General features: G+C 43.5%; 1 protein-coding gene across 1 annotated transcript in view; it reads left to right on the top strand.

Annotated features, from left to right (window-relative positions):
* Positions 1-19,034, top strand: part of LOC134535835 (protein jagged-1b) — a 356,686-nt gene that overhangs the window by 309,231 nt on the left and 28,421 nt on the right. The window contains exons 8-10 of the mRNA XM_063375156.1: positions 14,074-14,187; positions 15,777-15,983; positions 18,516-18,643. Of these exons, the coding sequence (XP_063231226.1) occupies positions 14,074-14,187; positions 15,777-15,983; positions 18,516-18,643 (449 nt within the window). The remainder of the gene's footprint in view (positions 1-14,073; positions 14,188-15,776; positions 15,984-18,515; positions 18,644-19,034) is intronic.

Below are 19,034 nucleotides of genomic sequence, written 5' to 3' on the forward strand. Positions count from 1 at the left end.
CGCCCGGCCACCAGGAGCGCTGGCGGTCTCCGGGCCGCGAGGCAGTCCCGGGCGCGAGTCACGGAACCTGCGGGCACCGAGTGTTCGGCGCGCTGCACTGGCTTGCACTGGGTCCCAGCACGTGGAGGCGTCCTTGCTGCCGCTCAGTTCGCCGGCGCACATGTCGGCGTTGCTCTGCGGCCTTGAAACACCCGGTCACAGTCTCCGCTGTTCATGATTCGTTGAACGTGTTGGAGGTTAAGAGCCTACGTGGTCATCAATATTAAGCACACACATCAATTGAAAATCCTACAGTGCATAATGTTTTATTTGGTAGTTAGGCTGAGCAGACGCATCACTTGTCTTCCACCAACGTGGAACTCATCGTAGGTGGGATACACGGTGAACGTGGCCGTGAGTTGGAGGGTTTTCTATGGGTTATCCCGTTTCCCTCACGCATGCATTCTCGTCTCCTCACCTCCCACCGTCCGTTGTTGACGAAGTGTTAAGTCCTGACTAATCCGTCTGTTCGCAGTGACATTTCCTGGACCCTGAGACGTGGTATTCTCCTGGGTCTGAGCCGCTAGTGTTGTAACTCGCACGGGCTCGCCACGTGTTCCGTCTCGCGGCTGCAATGCCGCTGGTCGCAGGGCTGTGGCTGTTGGAGCGGCAGGATCGGGGATTTGCTGTAATCCAGTTTCGCGCTTGTCTGGTTCCCACACGCCAGCCGCCGGGCCGAGCCCGCGCGCGGTCCCAGGTCGGCGCTAAGCGGATACCATCGCCCTTCAATCAGCTGCTTGTGCCCTTTAGTTCAGCGAACTTGTGCCTCGAACCCAAACACACACATATCTGCATCTACACACACATACATATATACATATGTATATGCAAATGTTCGTTTGTTCAATATCTTAAATCACAGAAAGTTCTTAACGATTGCTTTGAAATTTTGTCACAACTTTCCATTCGATTACGCGCGTGATTTTACATACCAATATTATACAGTGTTAAAATGTAAATAGGTAAAAAAATATATATTTTTTTTTATATTTTCATTGCTATAGAGTGACATACATAGAGATATACAGATATAGGTATATAAAGGAGAGATATATAGAGAAATATAGATAAAGAGACATGAGAGAGGTATATATAGATATATAGAAAGATAGAGATATATATAGAGATAGGTATAGACAGAGATAGAGAATTAGAGAGAGACAGAGATATGCTTTGTATATGTGTACCTACTTCAAACAAATTACAAAAAAAAAGTATTAAGGCATTGCAACGCATGCCGGGCGTGAGCTAGTATTTATATAGGCTTACATGTATAATATGTGTGACTCAACGCCCCTAACTATATGGGTTTTTGAGATTACGGTTTAATTGGTAGACTTCGGTTAAAATATAAAACGACATTGCTAAAAAAAATCCTAAGAGACGAGCCGCTCAAATGAAAAACGGTACTCGTGTGTAAATGCACGAATTTAAAGGCATAGTTGGCGATTTTATCGTCGCAAAAGGCGTCTTAGACTTAGTGAGATTTGAAAGACTAGGCATTTATCGGCGGAGTGCCCGTAGATCACGCGTGGTGTTGCACGTTAGTCAATCTCGCCGAAATACGCGCGGCCTCGTGGGGGGCTGCCTTTGTAGCGCGAGGTTCGTGTCCTGATCCTTCGTTGAAGTCTCCGCGTCAGAGTCTCCCGGCCGAGCTGCAGCGCTCCTGCGCCGCGGCGTTGTTGACTTGAGTGCACGTATCGGGTTCGTAAGGTCGTCGCGGAGTGCGATAAATCCACCCGCTCCCTACGAGTTACGCGACGGGAGAATGGGGATTTATATTAATTTTATTTTTCAGGGACGGTGGGAGGGGGGAGGGGAAGACGCGCTATCCGCCGGATCCCGCGTCCCTCCGTGCGGAACCAAACCCGCACCCCTCCTCCTCCCGGGGCTAATTGGCCCCGCGGCCATCGTGCCCGCCCCCGAGTGGGTCGCGGCTTCGACGCCCGGTTTCGCAGACAATGGGTCCCGGGACTTAATTAAGCCGCGCATGCGCGCAGCTCGCGGGAGGGGAACCTAGGGCCGCGCACCCGGCCCATCCTCGGCGGCTAACCCCACCCCGCGAGGTCCGGTCTCTCGGGGCACGTATAATTGCTACCTGGGAGCACCTGATTTATACTACCACAAACTACCGCACGGGAGAGATAGCACGCCCATCGGGGCCCCTTAACCCCTCCCCTCCGCCCGTCACGCCGCTCCCCCTCGCCGCCAGCTTAATTGAGCGGCGGCGCGCAACAGCGGCGCAAGTCGCCCCGCCCGCGGCTGGGATGTGGAGCCTGCGACGCCATACTCCCCTCACGCGCTCTGCTAGACACTTTCATCTGCGATTTACGAGCATTGTCCCGGGATCATAGCAAATTTATAATTATCTTCGTGTTTAACTTAGATACTTTTACAACGAATTAATATTTTTATAACGCGCTGAGTCTACAACGGGAAAAAAATTCTTCCACGTTTGTGTTTACCTTGTTTACAAACAAACACAGAACTCAGAAGTCGGAATACATCGTAATTTCCACGAGGATTCAGTTGTCTGAGGTTACGCTTGTTTCTGGTTAATTTTTTCGTTGTAGAAGTCCTAACAGTGTGGATGTGTCGTTTGCCAGGTTCTGTCGAGCTCTAGACTGCCGTATGCTTCGGTTCCGAATGGCCGCTTTCGGCACACACCTTCTTCGTATGACGTGCGAATTTTCATCTGGAGAAATACAATCTGAAGAGTCCTCGTAGGGTCGTGGTAGGTTGCGACAATGCAGGACCAACGATAGTTACATTTTGAACACGCGGCTGCTAGGAGTCCGCTGTAATCATATAGATCAGTTTCGTACAGCAGAGAGGGGGTTTATTATCTTTCCATATCATTTCTCTGGTTTAACCTAACATCGTATTTCGTCTACTAACCTTTCAGATTATTCTTTGGATGTTAACTGATAATTTAACTGAAGCTTTATTTAATCAGTCTGTATACACGAATAGCCAAATTAACAAACCTTTAACTTCCATAATAGAAAAAAATTGGGCTTTATACCCCAGTTCTGTTGTAAGGAATTATTTAATGTGTAACTATTTCGTAAATAATTATCCATAACAGCTATTTTAGCCGTACATACCTAATCTCAGTGTTTGTAGTGAAACAGAATGTAACATTTAGTGGTATCTAAATGCCTGGAACTAAGGCAAGACACAATACTTTCTTTACCTGTATGCCGGCACATTAGGTCACTGAATTTAGGCCTATCGAGGTTTTATAAAACTCTTCATGCATCCGTAGAGAGTAAATATTCAATGGTTCAGCAACACGTGCAAAATTTAGTTTGCATTTAGGCTATAGTAAATTGTCAACCATACAGTTTTCTCTCGAAGTACGTTTTTCGTAGTTTATAAGTAAAACAATAGAGTGAGTAATGTAACCAGCGGCGGCTCCTGGATGGCAAGGGGGGGGGGGGGAGTATTAAGGGGCCCGCCTCGTCAGGGGTGTATGTGTGTTAGTGAGGCGGGATGATAAGCGCGACGCTCGATGGTATTTCTAGCGCGGTGTCGCCTCTAAGCGCAAGTCTCTGAACTGGCGCGCAGTGTTCTCGTCGTCACAGGATAACCGTGAAATTTGAGCGGTGACCGCAACATTATATGGCGGATAAATGAAGATAAAGGTGTAATGCAAGCCCCTTAAGTGCTTTCAATAATCTGTACTGGTTGTTTTACGCCTAAAAATTACTCTGAAAACATGCGTTTTGGCCATTTTAACTCTTCTAAAAATACAGTTTAAAAACATGATCCAAAATTAAAAGTACTTTTCGGGCCTTAGCGAACTCTTAAATGCTTTTCGTAAACATACCCCAATAGGATATCTTGAGTAGTTTTGAAATCGCGTTGTTTTTCCTGAAGCTCTGCGCACCGTCTGTGTGACCAGGTAGGCGGGCCCCTTAAGGGGAAACACTAGATTGCTGTTTATTCTGGATATCACAACGATTTTTTTTTAAACACGAGCTTCTAAACCTACCGCTAAATTTAGTGGCTGCCCTAATTTCTGTTGTACGTTAAAGTTATCGGACGAAAATAAAACAATAATCTGAGTAGACGATTGATTGGCGATTTTTGAACAGGTGTAGGGGTGAATGACTGATCAAAAATGATATCGGCTCCAGTGTCTTAATTGACGGGTTTAGAGTAGCTTCCACAATTATACTATATATTTGACTGACCCCGAGTATCTCACGTGGGGAACAGAAGGAAGATCGCTGCTACCTGATCGGTATTTAAAATGAACTTCCCAAGAAGGCGACAGGCTGCAACCACGTGTGTACAGGGGGTTGTGCAGTCCTGTCTGCGTCTCTTCGATCCCGCCCAGTGGCCCAGTGCGGAGCGAGACGGCGCGAGGGTGGAAGACGGCGTTCTCACCGTCGTGATAGGGCAGGGCCTTGGTTCGAACCCCGGCACACCCATCAAGTCCCTTTCCTGTCTCCCACCTTTGTTTTCCCATGGTTCCCCGAAGTCATTCCGAGCTCGTGCTGGAATGTCTCCTTAAGAGCCCGTCTACAATAGTCCGAACCTGTGCGTGGTCCGTGTCCTTATCCGAATGTGAGTGACGTCAGATTGTCTCACCGAAAAATGCCCTGTCCACATTTGCCTTGTCCGATGTCCGAGTGTATTGATTTCTAAAGTTGTCACCAGAGCGCAGTAAATGTGCCAAACCAAATGTTTTTGTTTATTGTTTTGATGCTTTGTAGTTTGAGATTGAACTTATGAAAGTTGTGGGAGTTCAATATTATATATTTATTCAGATATTTAACAAAAACAACCACCGCGTTTTCAAACGGGAACCGGAAATTCAAATATCGTGAGTGTTCAGTTCTTTTTCTGTGTCCGAAGTACACAGGTTGGGACAAAAAGTTCAAATTGACGAATGTCTTCGGACCAGGTAGGTTCGGACCTTCGCCCACTTGACGCATGATGTCAGAGGGTCACGTGGACCAATCAGCGACGAGTGTCCTTCGGGCACAGTTTAGGACATTGCTATTGTAGACGGGCCATAAGGATCCGGTTCATTATTTTATATTTACGTTCCACGCGGTTAAACTTGCCGACTTATTGATTGGCAGAACTTCCTCAAAATGAAATATACATCGCATACTTTTTTGTATAATTTAACTGGCATAGTTTCATTTACAACATTTTTGTGCAGTATGGATAAGGAGAATGAACTGGAATTTAGAGTCAATTTTACTGGCTTTTATTTGATGTGATGTAGTTTCGTTCAGGAAAAAAAAAAGTATTTACTTTTATCTAGCCTTTTAAAATCCTCATATTTTTATGATTTTTAAAAGTTTTAAGTAAAATTAAACAATTTATAGCTAATCATACAAAAATTCCGGAACACACACGCACGCGTATATATAAAATATATATTTTTTTTAGGTTAGGTTACTAAAAACGTCTACAAGTGTAACCATGATCTGGAAAGGGACATACTGGCTTAACAAAAACCGTGGCCACAAAAAAAGAGGGACAGGAATTTTGTAGGATTCCCGAATATTTGATACGCGCGTACAACTGAACCAGTACTTAGACGAGCATGCGTCTGTACAGGCAGGCGAGTGTATGCAAGAATGCAAGTGTGGTATACGCATTGGCGTAGCTGTGTTCATAATGTTGGGGGGGGGGGGGGGGCAAATAATGATTTTGATGTCATGTAAACCCATTCCCCTCTTACTAAGACGGGGGGTCCGGGGGTCCTTCAACGGAAAATTTTGATTTTAAAAGTGCAAAATAGCGCTTTTTAAGCAGTTTTTGTATCTAACCATTGGATACATCGATGTTAAAATTATTATTGTTTCCTTAAGATAAAATTGGATGAGTGAAGAAATTACAAATAAAGTTGGGCAGAATAATATTATAAAATAAAAATATGACGGTCTAGAAAGTTGGGGGGGGGGGGACAGTCTCCTCCACCCAAAAAGTTCAGGGGGACACGTCCCCCTTGTCCCCCCCGGTTCCTACGCCCCTGGGTATACCGCAGTGCTGCCACCTGGTAATTGACAGGTGACGAAGTGCGCGGCGGCCAGGAGACTCCTGCGGGGGTCGTCGAGGGACCTGCACAGTGCACACAGCCCCGGGCCCGCGGCACTTGCGCCGCTCTCGCCCGCGGCGTACCCGCCGCTGCCTTGTAATACTGACACAAACCACAGCGCTTGGCGGGGCCCCGGCTCCGGACCAAATGATGGGGGAATTACAAAGAACGCCAGGAATTACTTTTCGTTCGGGAGGCCGGGGGCCCGGCCGAAGGCCATCTTCTCTCCCCCCCCCCCCCCCCCCCCCTCCTCCCTCGGTCCCTCACGCCACCGCGCCGGCGGCCATCTTGTCTGGCTTCGCCTCGCCCCGGGCGCCTCTGCTGCGCCCTCGGCGCTCGTGATCGCCTGAGACCGCCCCGCTCTTTCATCACCGAGAGTACAGTTGCCATTCTCACGTACCACATCTCCTGCGGACGATCAAATATTCTATTCATCGAAACTTGGATACAAAAATCTGTCGACTGCGCACGCTAAGAACACGAGGAAAACAAACTATCCTGGTAGAACAGAAACCGAGAGAGACACAGAGACACAGAGAAAGGAAGCATTTTGCATCCCCCAAGAGAAGGCATCGAGTCAGATTATTTGTGTAAAATAAAAGCAAAGACGGTGCTGGTACCTCCAGCTCTTGTCACTATCTTGCAGTAACTTGCGTAATGCGTGCTTCTTAACCGACTTGTTTAAACGTGTGCTCATGTTCGTTGCTTTATTTCTCTGCTTTGTATAGATGAGACAAACGGGTTAGATTTAGACGGTGCTCTCACCATCGTGATAGGGCAGAACCTTGGTACACCCAGCAAGATCCCTTTCCTGTTTGCGATGTCTGTCGAACTCACTTAAAAGGTTTTTCATAGTGACATGTAGGAACAAGCAAGCACGAGGTTCTGAAACGACGCAACCATTCTGTACTCTGTCGCGACGAAAATGCACATGAAACATAATTGAAACAGATCGATTTCAAAAGATGTCGGCTAAGGCCGGCGTCGCACTATGCGGTTCAAACGGAGCGGTTGCCAGTTTCTGCTCGGTGATTTCTTCTAGATCGATTGTTTGAATGATCGATTTTGATAAGTCTACTTACTGCATTCTTAAGAGACCTGCGTTGCGAACTGTAAGAAGAGCAGTCGGAATAATATTCAGCAAAAAAAAAAAAAACTTTTGCGTAAGTTTTAGCTGCAGTAGCAGAAGCGCATTGTTAGACATCGCATTGAAAAATGGTTTGTTTGCCTCAAAAATTAATATATTTGCTTGCATATGGCTTAAGAACACAAATAGTTTATTTAAACAATAATTTGTATAAGGAAAGATTTGGTTGACCCGACGAAATGGTTTTGTCAACTCAAATATAAATTTTGTAAGCTGTAAATAAATCCAATTGTGTTACATAATTTTTTTTGTCCATTTAATCTCTTTGATGTGTAACATATTAGCTTTCGGTATACGGCATTTGGTGGGAGTAATTACGTGAATTGAACGGAAATGTGTAACCATTGTGCTTCCATCTGTGGCGGATGCTATGAACCAATTTTTACAAAGCGAAATTTAAACTTTATAGTAGTAACTGTTTAATGAATTATAACAAAATGGGCTGTATTTCAATCAAATTCCTTGTTAAAAACCAGGTCCAAAGCCGGCTTTAAGTATTTTTTTCTTCAAGTTTTTCGTTTTTATCGTAGCCATTTCATTAGGTATATAGTTTAATTTTTCTCTCTGCAAATCGAATTATTCAATATTCGACGTAGCTGCGATCTTTTTTTTTTCTCCTTTTTTTCGGTCACCCGCTCTTTTATTTATAACTTTACAAACCCCAAGGTTAAAAATTTTAAAAAAATCTTAAAACAGTAAACGTTTCTGTGGCCATAATTGTAAACGTGATCTGTGCGCATCGCAATATTTGTAAGGTTTCTTATGAATTCTTTTAACAATAGATTTTTAATTTTCTTACTATAAGGGAAAACCCAGGAATATATTTCGAAACTCAAGCAGAGGTCCTCTTGTGCTCGGGCCCTGGGTATTTTGTCCCCCTCCCCCTTTTTTCCCTCTTGTCCCTTCTTCACGAAGGCCCTGCTGCTGAGGGGAACTATACCGTCCTCTTGGCATTTCAAATAATTGACCACACAGTTTGCAGTACAAGTTAATTATTTTATTTTGTGGTTTTGTAACCCACGGGACCTTGCTTTGAACTAGTGCTGGAGGCAGCATTCCTGGTGTTGTGGTCCTGTTGCGTCATCTCCATCTGTGCACTTGAAATAATCTGTGGTTCTCACGTGCCGGAGATTTTTAATTAAGGGGACCGAAATACGCCATCTTGGTTTCCACAGTTCTTGAGGCGATAACGATTATCAGTCGTTTGAATATCCAAGCTTGGCTTCGTTAAATCATAGTAGGTAATTTATTGAAATGCCTGAAATAAGTAGTGACTGTCTACTACAAATAATTATCTCTGTGATTTCATTGGTTTTAGTATTTACGAATGTCTACAACTGTAACAATACCACCAATAGTCATTATCGAATGTTCTTCGTAAATATTTCAATGCGCTATCTCTGCTTCAACGAAGGAAAATGTCCAATACTAAACGATTAGAAATTGTTATTGCACAAATCCGTTGAAACCAGTGTGGCGTATTTCGTTTACTGCCCAACGAAATAGCGTAAAAAAATTTCGATGAATAACATTTACACTTTTGGGCCAGTAATTATGATAGATTTTTTAAAATAGGAATTATAACGGGAAATGACAGAATCAAACATCGCAGGGCATGAAAAGTGGTAGTATCCTAAATTATTTTGCTTCGATAATTGTATAGTCTTGTTAATATTCTTTTTTTAAAAAAATTCATAATTTTACTATTTATTTACTAATTTTATTATTTATACATAAATTATTTAATTGTTTTTATAATTTTAAAGGACTTTTCTTTAGATCACTCGTAGCAAGAGTATGTAATTGTGTTGTATACAGTTTAAAATTTATGGTTTGTGTGTAGTTTTGTCGTATATTAGATAATTGTTATACATAATTCATAAATAAAAAATGACTTTCCCACAAACCTAAGTTTTTCATGGGTTTAGTAAATCAAATTTGTTTTATTTATGAATGATATGCAAAAATTAATTAATACGCACAATTAACTACAGTTCTATATAGATTTATTTGAAACAATGGGGGAAAAAAACCGCTAACTGAAGGACGCAGTATAATTTGGGAACGGCGCAGTTGTGCCACCCTGGTGTTGGCGGCGCTGTGCGAGTGCTCGACTCTGAGGAGTGGCGGTGCTGAGCGAACACACGACTCTGAGGAGTGGCGGCGCGGCAGGTAGGTGTGGAGCCCCGGCTTGCCCCAGCAACTATTCATTTCCGAGCTGCTCTCACGGCAATCTCCGACTCCACATCTCTCACCACAATGACCCCGCATCACGCCTCCCCCCGCCTGTATGGTGCGAGTTGCGCCCTTCAGACAAATTGGCGGTGGGGGGTGGTGGGATTTCAAAAACTTGTAAGGGGATTAATAAATAATAAATAAACAAATCTAAATATATATTTATTTATTAGTTAACGTTGACAGCCCCGAAAGTACAACATTCCGCTTAGTATTTCGATGTTATACCTGTATTATCATTAAAAAAACAATTTTGATAAACTGGTTTTCGAAAATTTGATGGGTTAGGACCTCCGGATCACCTGGTCGGACACTATCAAATTAAAAATATCTAAGTATCCGTTTTTTTTTATTGGGGTGAATATACCATCACAAAGCGGGTTGCAAGGGGGTGGACACCACTGGTGGGAAGGACTCCATCGCCTCTGGCCAGGAGTCCTGCGAGGCTCCTCATCTCCAGGGAAAACAACAGCTCCTCTGCTTCACCGACCAAACACGCTCGAAAGAATTTCACCCGTTCATTGCCTGCTCGGCTGCTGGGTGTCACGTGATGCGATACTTCCTAGGTTGATTGGTGTTCCAAGACCCTGCGACATGAAGTATGCAGACAGATGCAGACGTCTGTCCGGCCGTGTTGTTCAGGCAAGCTGCTTGATCAGTTTCATACACACAAAAAAAAAAATCTGTAATTTTACAAAATAATACTTTGGAAACCATATGCGAAGAAATAGTTTGTAATATTACAAGAAAGATATTGTAAATTTGTACAATTCTTGGCTATGGTTATTTTTGCATATATGAAAAGTGGTTTTTGAGATAATACTGAGTATTAGTAGTAGCCTACACTCTAAAAAAAAGTTTGTACTTTTACAAGGGAAATTCTTGGAAACCCTGTTGCCAAGGATATTTCTTGTTAAACTACAAGGCTGAGCCTTGCAAAATCGCACATGGTACAAAGCTCTGCCTTGTAGTTTTACAAGTAATATCCTTGGCAACAGGGTTTCCAAGGATTTTCCTTGTAAAATATACAAAAATTTCTTTCAGTGTATATAAATGTAGGTCCGGCGGCAGGCTTCAAGATATGGTGCCGACCGCCATCTTGGATTATGACGTCACGGGGGTCATATTGGATGACCTTGACCTTTGACATCGCCCATTACCTTCAAAATTGTCTAAAAATTGCCCAAACACACACAACATTTTTCAAAATTTCACACGGACGCCAAAATATGCCACATTTTACAGTTTTTAGGGAAAAATCCGCCAAAAAATTTTCAAAAATCATAAAACTAAAATTTCCCCAATCGAAGGGAAAAGTTCCAATTTTGAGGGAAATTTTCCAGTTTTATTCCTCAAATATTTCAGTTGCTTGAAATGTCCTAAACGCCGCTTAAGAGCCCTAACAGCAAGCAGCCCTAAGCCGCTTAGGTCATGATCTTAACAATTTTAATGTTATGGTCGCTATTTGCATTGTGTCGTCACCGTTGCAATTTTTGTTACGGCCGCGATTTTGAAAATCCGTATTTTTATGTTATAAAATCGGGAAAAATTTAAAAACAATTAGTCAAAATAATATTTAAAAATTTTAACAGAAAGAACTTCCACAATCTTAAAAATCTGGTAATTGTTATCCAAAAATCAGAAAAAATAATTTTAATAAATATTAATTAATAAAATTTTAATTAATAGAACGCACTTACATCATGGAATCTTCGGTTCGAACCCAGTGAGGGGAAAAATAAAAATTGTGACGGATCCTTCCTCCACAGAAGCTACCGGCAGATTGACTCCCCACCACTATCTCCAGCTAGTATAACGTCACGCCCACCATCTTGTTTTGGTCTGCTTGAGGCCGCCGTCTCGGATCCTACATATTGTTTTCGTATGCTAGAGGGCGCTATCATCATGTTAGTTTAATTTCCACCCGCTAAGGTGCAGTGATTATTTATTGCTAGGGTGCCCGCCGTCGTGTCGACTGTCTAGGCCGCCATCTTGGAAAGCTGTATTTATTAAGATATGAATTTGGGGAAAATTAAAAATTCATTTAAAAAATCAGCAATTAATTAATTTATTGATTCGATCGATTACAGTATTTGGTTCGATCCTTGCTCGATCCGAAAAAAAAAGGAATTTGAGGTAAAAAAAATAATAATTACAATAAATATGGTGGGACGTCCTAAAAGAAACTTAGGTTTCTAGTCTACCAGCCTTCAGTAAGCTGTTGATGACATATTGGCCGCCATCATGGAAATTCGTAATAATTAACCTAGACGACAGCGCGCGAGAGTGAGTCTGCAGAGGTGTGCTTGCCTGCGAGCGACCGGCGAGGAAGGTAGTGCCCCCCCCCCCCTGCTACCCGGGACCGTCGCGTCGCTGGGGCGGGACTCGTCTATTAATTGGAACCTGGAGGACCGCGGATCAATAGCAGGGTAGCCGTCGACCCGAGTTCCGCCCGCCCGCCCATAGACCACCGCCCTCTTACCACAATCCCCTCCCCCTTTACCCCCTGGCATTTACAGTGGCCGATACAGGAATTTTCTTAGAAGGGGATCTGAAGAGGAAAAAAAAAATTGTGAGCGAATTTTTCAGTACTCGCCGCTGATGTGTAACATCTAACCTCGGTAACGAGCAAATTCACGTGTCCTTTATGTTGCAAATACACCTTAAAATACGAAACTATGACATTAAATATAAAGTAGAATTCTTTTAAATAACCAAGCGCGTGATGAATATACGCAAATTAGGTACGTTCAACTACATTTCTGAACGCTAATCATGCGTAGTTTCTACACCCGCCGCTAGAATTCGCTGCCGGAGATGTTACGTCGACTATCGAAACATTACATTCGCAAAGCGAAATTTTAAACCGTATAATAAAACGGCTCCAATAAAAGCAAAAAAAAAAATACTTGATTAAATACTAAACCCGGTCTTTGGGCCTAATTTTCAACAAGGGATTTAATTTAAATGCTTTCCGACTTGTTAAAATGCATTAAACAGTAAATTCTTTGAATTGTGCCGTTTGCTTTGTAAAATACGGTTTGCACCATTTACCACAGATGGCAGCACCGTGGTTTTTACACATTTTCATTCCTTGACTTCCGTTACATTTAATAAATTACTCCCACCAAACACCATATACCGAGTGCTAAGATTTTGAACTTCAAAAAATTTATTTTAAATGTTTTAAATTTAAGTTTTGAACATTAGTTACCAAATTTTTATATTATGACGCTAGCCCACTGACATACGGGCCTACAGAAGCAGACGACAGCTTCTTACACAGTAACAGTAGGGAATTACCGGTGTTGTAACAGCCCATCTTGCATCACCCAGAGTAACATACTGCCTTCACAGATATTTGCAATGTCCCAAATCCGGAGGGAGGGGGTGTTGGGGCAGATATATCCCCCTGTCGCCTCCCCTTGCGTGCGCCACTGGACATTTTTATGTCAGTATCTTTGTTGTTGCAAATTGGCTAGTTATTTCACTTTACATGATGAGTCTAACCAAGAAAAAAAAGTTGAAAACATTTACGACTTATTATCTTAAGAGTATATGTCCCGTTACACGTCATAATTTTGTTTTTACGTTTAACGTAGTTAAACGCGTACACATTTTTAGTGGAAAAACTAACAACGTGAAAAAATTTACATTTAGTGCATTTTTTTTTTGCATAATTAGCTCGAAAAGTTTAATTTTAAACGTTTTTGTGCAGTATGAATAAGGAGCACCAAATAATGGAGTTGTGCTGGGTCCGTCTGACCTTGTCCCGTGTCTTTGTTTGCGCTACACCACAGCAGGCGTAAGAGGTGCATAAGGGCTGGTAGGGCATGCGCAGTGCCGTGTGAAGCCCGCCACACACCATCAGTCCAGCTCCCAGTTCGCACTGCTCAGCCCGAACTGACAGTTTGGATTGATTGAATTGAGGTCTTCCGCACACACGATCAGTCTTGCGGTTGCTTTTGGATGTGCCATTTTTATCGTAGAACTTGGAAGAAACTTTGGATGTTGCAGTTGCTATTGCGCTTTTTAGTTGTAAAAAGGGGGGTAAAAAAATAGCAAAGTAACCAAAGATGTCCACCGCGACACTTAGCTAATGGACTGATTGTTTGGACACGGCAGTTCTGACTGAGGGCTCCCACAATCCAGTTCGATGGGAAGCCACCAGTCAGTTCCGACTGCTGAGCCCGAACTGTCGGTTCTGACTGATCGTGTAAGGGCGGGTTCACTGGATGATTGAGGGGTCCCAGTGATGTGGGAGAACTGGGTAGGCGCCAGCAATGCTGCGTTTTTGAGCTTAGGGTTGCAGCCACTTGTCTGGTTAGCTGAGTAGGGAAGGGGGGTTGCGGTGGGGTCTAAGCTGGGATCGGTAGCCTCAGCCCCTGGACATAGCTGCACCTCTAACACCTTTCCTGGTTGCGTATGCGGCTTGATCCGCATCCACGCCCGTGGGGGCTCCGGGGTGGCAGGGCCATTAGGCTAAGAGTGCCGGGTAATAAAATAAAAGGGGGGGGGGGAACCCCTGTGTCATGTACTCATGATCGTGCAAGGGGTTTGCCTGACTCGAGCCTCGTGTCTGCGACAGACGTGGACGAGTGCGCCTCCGCGCCGTGCCAGAACAGCGGCACCTGCGTCGACCTGGTGGACGGCTTCCAGTGCGAGTGTCCGTCGGGCTGGGAGGGCAACGCCTGCCAGTTCGGTGAGTACCTGCCTCTCTTCGGCCTCCACGCCGTCCGCACGCGGTCCTCACTGTACCGCCAGTCACTGGGCTTGTTCCTCGCAGTGGGCTCGGTAGAACTACTTCAGGTCAACAAGTGTACGGCTACACGGCAGTTGGTACAAAGTCTGTTCAACTCCAAAACCAATTGTCTACTGTCATCGATTCAATGTGCTGTAGATCCCATTTAAGTGTACCTCTGTTAGAGAATTGCTGTCAGCATCAATTTTATATATATATATATATATATATATATATATATATTTACCTGTTGATAATTTTTTTGTTGCAGTCGGTAAAATATTACTCTAACTTGTGCCAGGAACATTCTCAATCATACCTTTTTCGCAATGGACCTTTACACTCTCAACACCCAACAGCCAATCAGAGGCTCATGTAGAACTAATGTTCGGGTTTAATGAGAAATGGACTCGAACGAAACATGTCAAGACTGTGTGTAACCGCGCGCAATATAGTTGAACCTGTTTACCTGGAGTAGTTCTGAGTCCCTCAAGTCTCATAATTATTGTGGGTCGAACCCCGCCAATGTTTACAAAAGTAATTCGTCAGTTTAAAAATCACTTGCAATGAACAGCTTGTTGCGTGTGTGGATTGTGGAGGACGCTGTGCACACAAACACGTAGCATGAATGCCGCTGGGATACTCACAGGCAGCCGAGGGCGCCCACGGCAAGTGTGAGGAAGTAAGAGTTGAATCTTGCTCCGCTGTGAATTTAGTTTGATAATACACCACTATATTTACCTCTGAATCAGTCATTATTGTATACGTCATTTTTATCATGTTTCGAATTACTCTATAAATATTGGGAACACGACTCACGTTTATGTGGCACATTTTCTCCAAATGATAGAAGGGTTAAGCCTTGAGAGTGGGAGTAACTCCTCGAGAAGCATCCTGTGTAATGAAGACATATATTTAAAATCTCCTTACATTTCAGGAAAACTTTAATTCCCAGTAATTTTTTGAGACTAATATTTGTTAAAATATCATCAGCAATAATTGTAATACATAATCCCAATTTATTTGCCGGGAGGTTTTGATGCACTTAGCTAATTTTCTAAAAAAAAAGGTGCCATGTTTCAAAAGCCACAAAGATCATTTTATAGTCAATTCCAATAACGAATTCACTTTTTTAATGTGGATAATTTAATTAAATATAATATGTACTTTTGTTTACAAAAGAAATTTTTGCTCGCCTACCATTTACTTTTTCTGTTGAAAGAATCAAAAATATGGACATCAATGGCAAAAGTAAGAATTAAATTTTGTTGTTAGCATGTAATTTAAATTGTTGTCCAATACCTTTTTTTTTTCTTCATTTAATTCTAGTTTTTTTGTGATTTTTAATTGCAAATATTTTAAAAGATTTTATTGCCTCATACTGCCAGAGTATAGTGTACCAGGGAATAGAAAACCGAAAATTTCTTAGGATAAATTACCGAAAATACTGTCCGAGTTTGAGGTTCTCGGGGTAGAAGCGAGGTCTCTCTTCCCCCGGTAGCCGGGGTGGGGTCCAGGGGTGCAGTGTCACGTGATGTGTGGCCCCGCAGACGCGGACGAGTGCCAGGGCAGCCCCTGCATCAACGCCTACTCCTGCCAGAACCTGGTGGGCGACTACCGCTGCAAGTGCCAGCAGGGCTGGGCGGGCAAGAACTGCGACCACAACATCAACGACTGCGTGGGGCAGTGCCAGCACGGCGCCACCTGCATCGACCTGGTCAACGACTACCACTGCGCCTGCCAGCCGGGGTACACAGGTGCGCGCTCTCGCGGCTCTTCCCCGGCTCTTCCCCGGCTCTTCCCCGGCTCTTCCCCGGCTCTTCCCCGGCTCTTCCCCGGCTCTTCCCCGGCTCTTCCCCGGCTCTTCCCCGGCTCTTCCCCGGCTCTTCCCCGGCTCTTCCCCGGCTCTTCCCCGGCTCTTCCCCGGCTCTTCCCCGGCTCTTCCCCGGCTCTTCCCCGGCTCTTCCCCGGCTCTTCCCCGGCTCTTCCCCGGCTCTTCCCCGGCTCTTCCCCGGCTCCCAGTGGCGGAGCCAGGGGTTCACTCTAGGATTTCAGAGAAGCCAGAGAAAAAATATATGTCTTTGTATTTAATCTACTCACACTACACATAACATCCAACCACCAGATTTTATGATTCTACAACAAATTCATTAATTATATTAAAATATGTTATTGGTTTCAGAAACAATCATTTTTGTCGGCAATATTAATGTAGCAGACAACTGGTTTTTCGGGTTGGGGGGGGGGTTACTTTCCCCTGGTGGCCCCCCTTGGATCCGCCACTGCCGGCTCCACGCCGCTGTTTGCTTTCTAAGCATTCCTTTATTCGTTGGTGGGAATTACACATTTATTTTAGTATTTCGGGCAATAAAAAACAGTTTTAACAGGAAGTGTAATGGTTTTGTTTTTTAGTATGGAAACATAATAACGTGGGGTTATCGAAAAAATAAAGTTGGTAAGTCTAGTATCTGTAATCTGGTGTTTTGTAATAAAAGCATGTATTCCGTCCAACTTTTTTTCCAGTAACCGTCAATCATATTTACTGTGGGGAAATATGTAAATTTGACATCAGCTGAAATAATAATTAATGCGGTTTCTACAGAAACTAAATTCTTCGATGGTCAGCAACAATGCGTGGATTTCAATTATATTTTTGCTTGCCGTCTTCATTGACAGAAAACAAGTGAACACGCAGGATGTTTCAAAATGATTCATCGTATTTCACAAGTCTACAACATTGGCATGTATAAAGATATGAGCTTCCGGTGAATTTTAATTTACATAAAAAAAAAAAAAAAACAGTTTTTATCTACCTTTCACAAAAAAAAAAAAGCAGTCTCTTATAACTGCTGGTGCCACCGACGAATGCTCCAAGCGGTGGGAGACTCTCTGCTGTAATGTCGACGGGAATAACGTCGAACACGTGTAAATGTTTAAACACAGAGGGGAGGAAAAAAGTTTTTTGTTGTGTTATCAAATCTCGACGTACCACAGTCAGGAGTAAGATGGTGACAGCGACAGCACCGAAACATCTCCGTTTCATTAAGTGTGAGTCAGTTACAACTGCTCAACCTGATTTCAGTCGACAATGCAGCAGCAAACCTCCTACCGCTCAGAAATTTTCACGGCAGCTCCAGCAGTTGTGAAACTTAGATGAAAAAATATAACAAATGTAAGCGATTCTTTCAGTACTCGCCAGTGGTGTATACATCTAACCTCGGTAACGAGCAAATTTATGTGTTCTCGATGTTGCAAAAACACTTATAATACGAAACTCTGACACGAAATTAAACGTAAAATTCTTTCAAATAATTCCGAGCGTGATAAATATACGAAAATTGTGTTTTCAGCTAATTACATTTATTGACGCGAATCACACGTAGTTTCAGCACCCGCCGCTAGAATTCGCTGCTGGAGCAGAGCGTGGGGTTAAACTATAATATATTATAATAAAACGGCTCCGATAAAAGCGAAAAATACTTGGGAGAAAAAAAATACTAAACCCCTGCTTTGTACACGATTTTCGACCAGGAATTTTACTAAAATATTGCCCATCTTGTTAAAATTCACTGAACAGTTAATACTATGAAGTTTCCCCTTTGTCTCGCGATATTCACCACATATGTCAGCACCGTGGAAACACGTTTCCGTTCCATTCACGGAACTATCCTACTCGCCAAATCCCGTATACCTACCGAGAGCTAAGATGTTTACATCAGAGACGTAGTGTTGTTATATGTACGAAACTGATCTCTCTAGCCATGGGCGTCGCAAGGATATATTTTTTTGGGGGGACTGCAATTGATTTAGTTGTTGAGGAATATCCATCCCCTGGGAAAAAAGCGGGGAAAAATTTGGGTTTGAAGGTGCAAAAAGGTGGTTTTTAGGCATTTTTCTTTCCTAAATATTCTAATTATAGTTGGTTGCAATATATAATTTATTTTTTATAAAAAATATTTTCAGAGAACAAATTTGTAAAAACACAGTGCTCACATTACCACGATTGGACTAAATGCACCATGCGCAACATATGGGTTATATCACAGATATTATATTAATAATATAACTACGAAACTAAATATATTATTGGAGGGGATGAAATTGAAGACTTTTATTATTGGGGGGGACGTGTCCCCCCCCCCCGTCCCCCCCGGTTGCGACGCTTATGTCTCTAGCCACGTGAATGTGACATGCGTGTGGTCGTATGGAGTGCATCCCCCTCACACTCAGACGCACTCACTGGTCGCTCGTGAAGCAGGGGCTTGACGTGTGGTTGTTCCGTGGCGCAGGCCGGGACTGCCACACCGACATCGACGACTGCGAGAGCAACCCGTGCAAGAACGGCGGCGAGTGCTCGGACCAGGTGAACGGCTACCGGTGCATCTGCCCCGTCGGCTTCATGGGGGAGCAGTGCGAGGTGAGTGGGCAGACCTAACCTGCAAACTGGCACTTGCCAAAGTATTCCCGGAAAGGAATTACTGAAGCTTTTAAATGTGAATGCTGAAATTTAAACGGGTAAACATCATAAACTAGCTTATAGATGTACTAAAACATGTTGGCAAGTGCAGAGATCTGAGGTAGTGATTGGATTGTATGTATGTCATTGATTACAATTATCGGGGGGAAAAATGGCTTAATCTGGTATATCGGCTTTCGTTTTGATTTTAAAAAAATTTCAAATATTTGAAGTGCAGTGTGTGCTGGGAGGTGGACCAGAACAGGTGACGTCAGTGCTTCATGGCGTCACGAGCTGCTAGCCTGGCGCCTGACCCCAGCGGGGTCCACACAGTCTCTCTCCCCCCCCCCCC

The sequence above is a fragment of the Bacillus rossius genome, chromosome 10, assembly GCF_032445375.1.
Source record: "Bacillus rossius redtenbacheri isolate Brsri chromosome 10, Brsri_v3, whole genome shotgun sequence".
Classification (NCBI taxonomy): Eukaryota; Metazoa; Arthropoda; class Insecta; order Phasmatodea; family Bacillidae; genus Bacillus; species Bacillus rossius.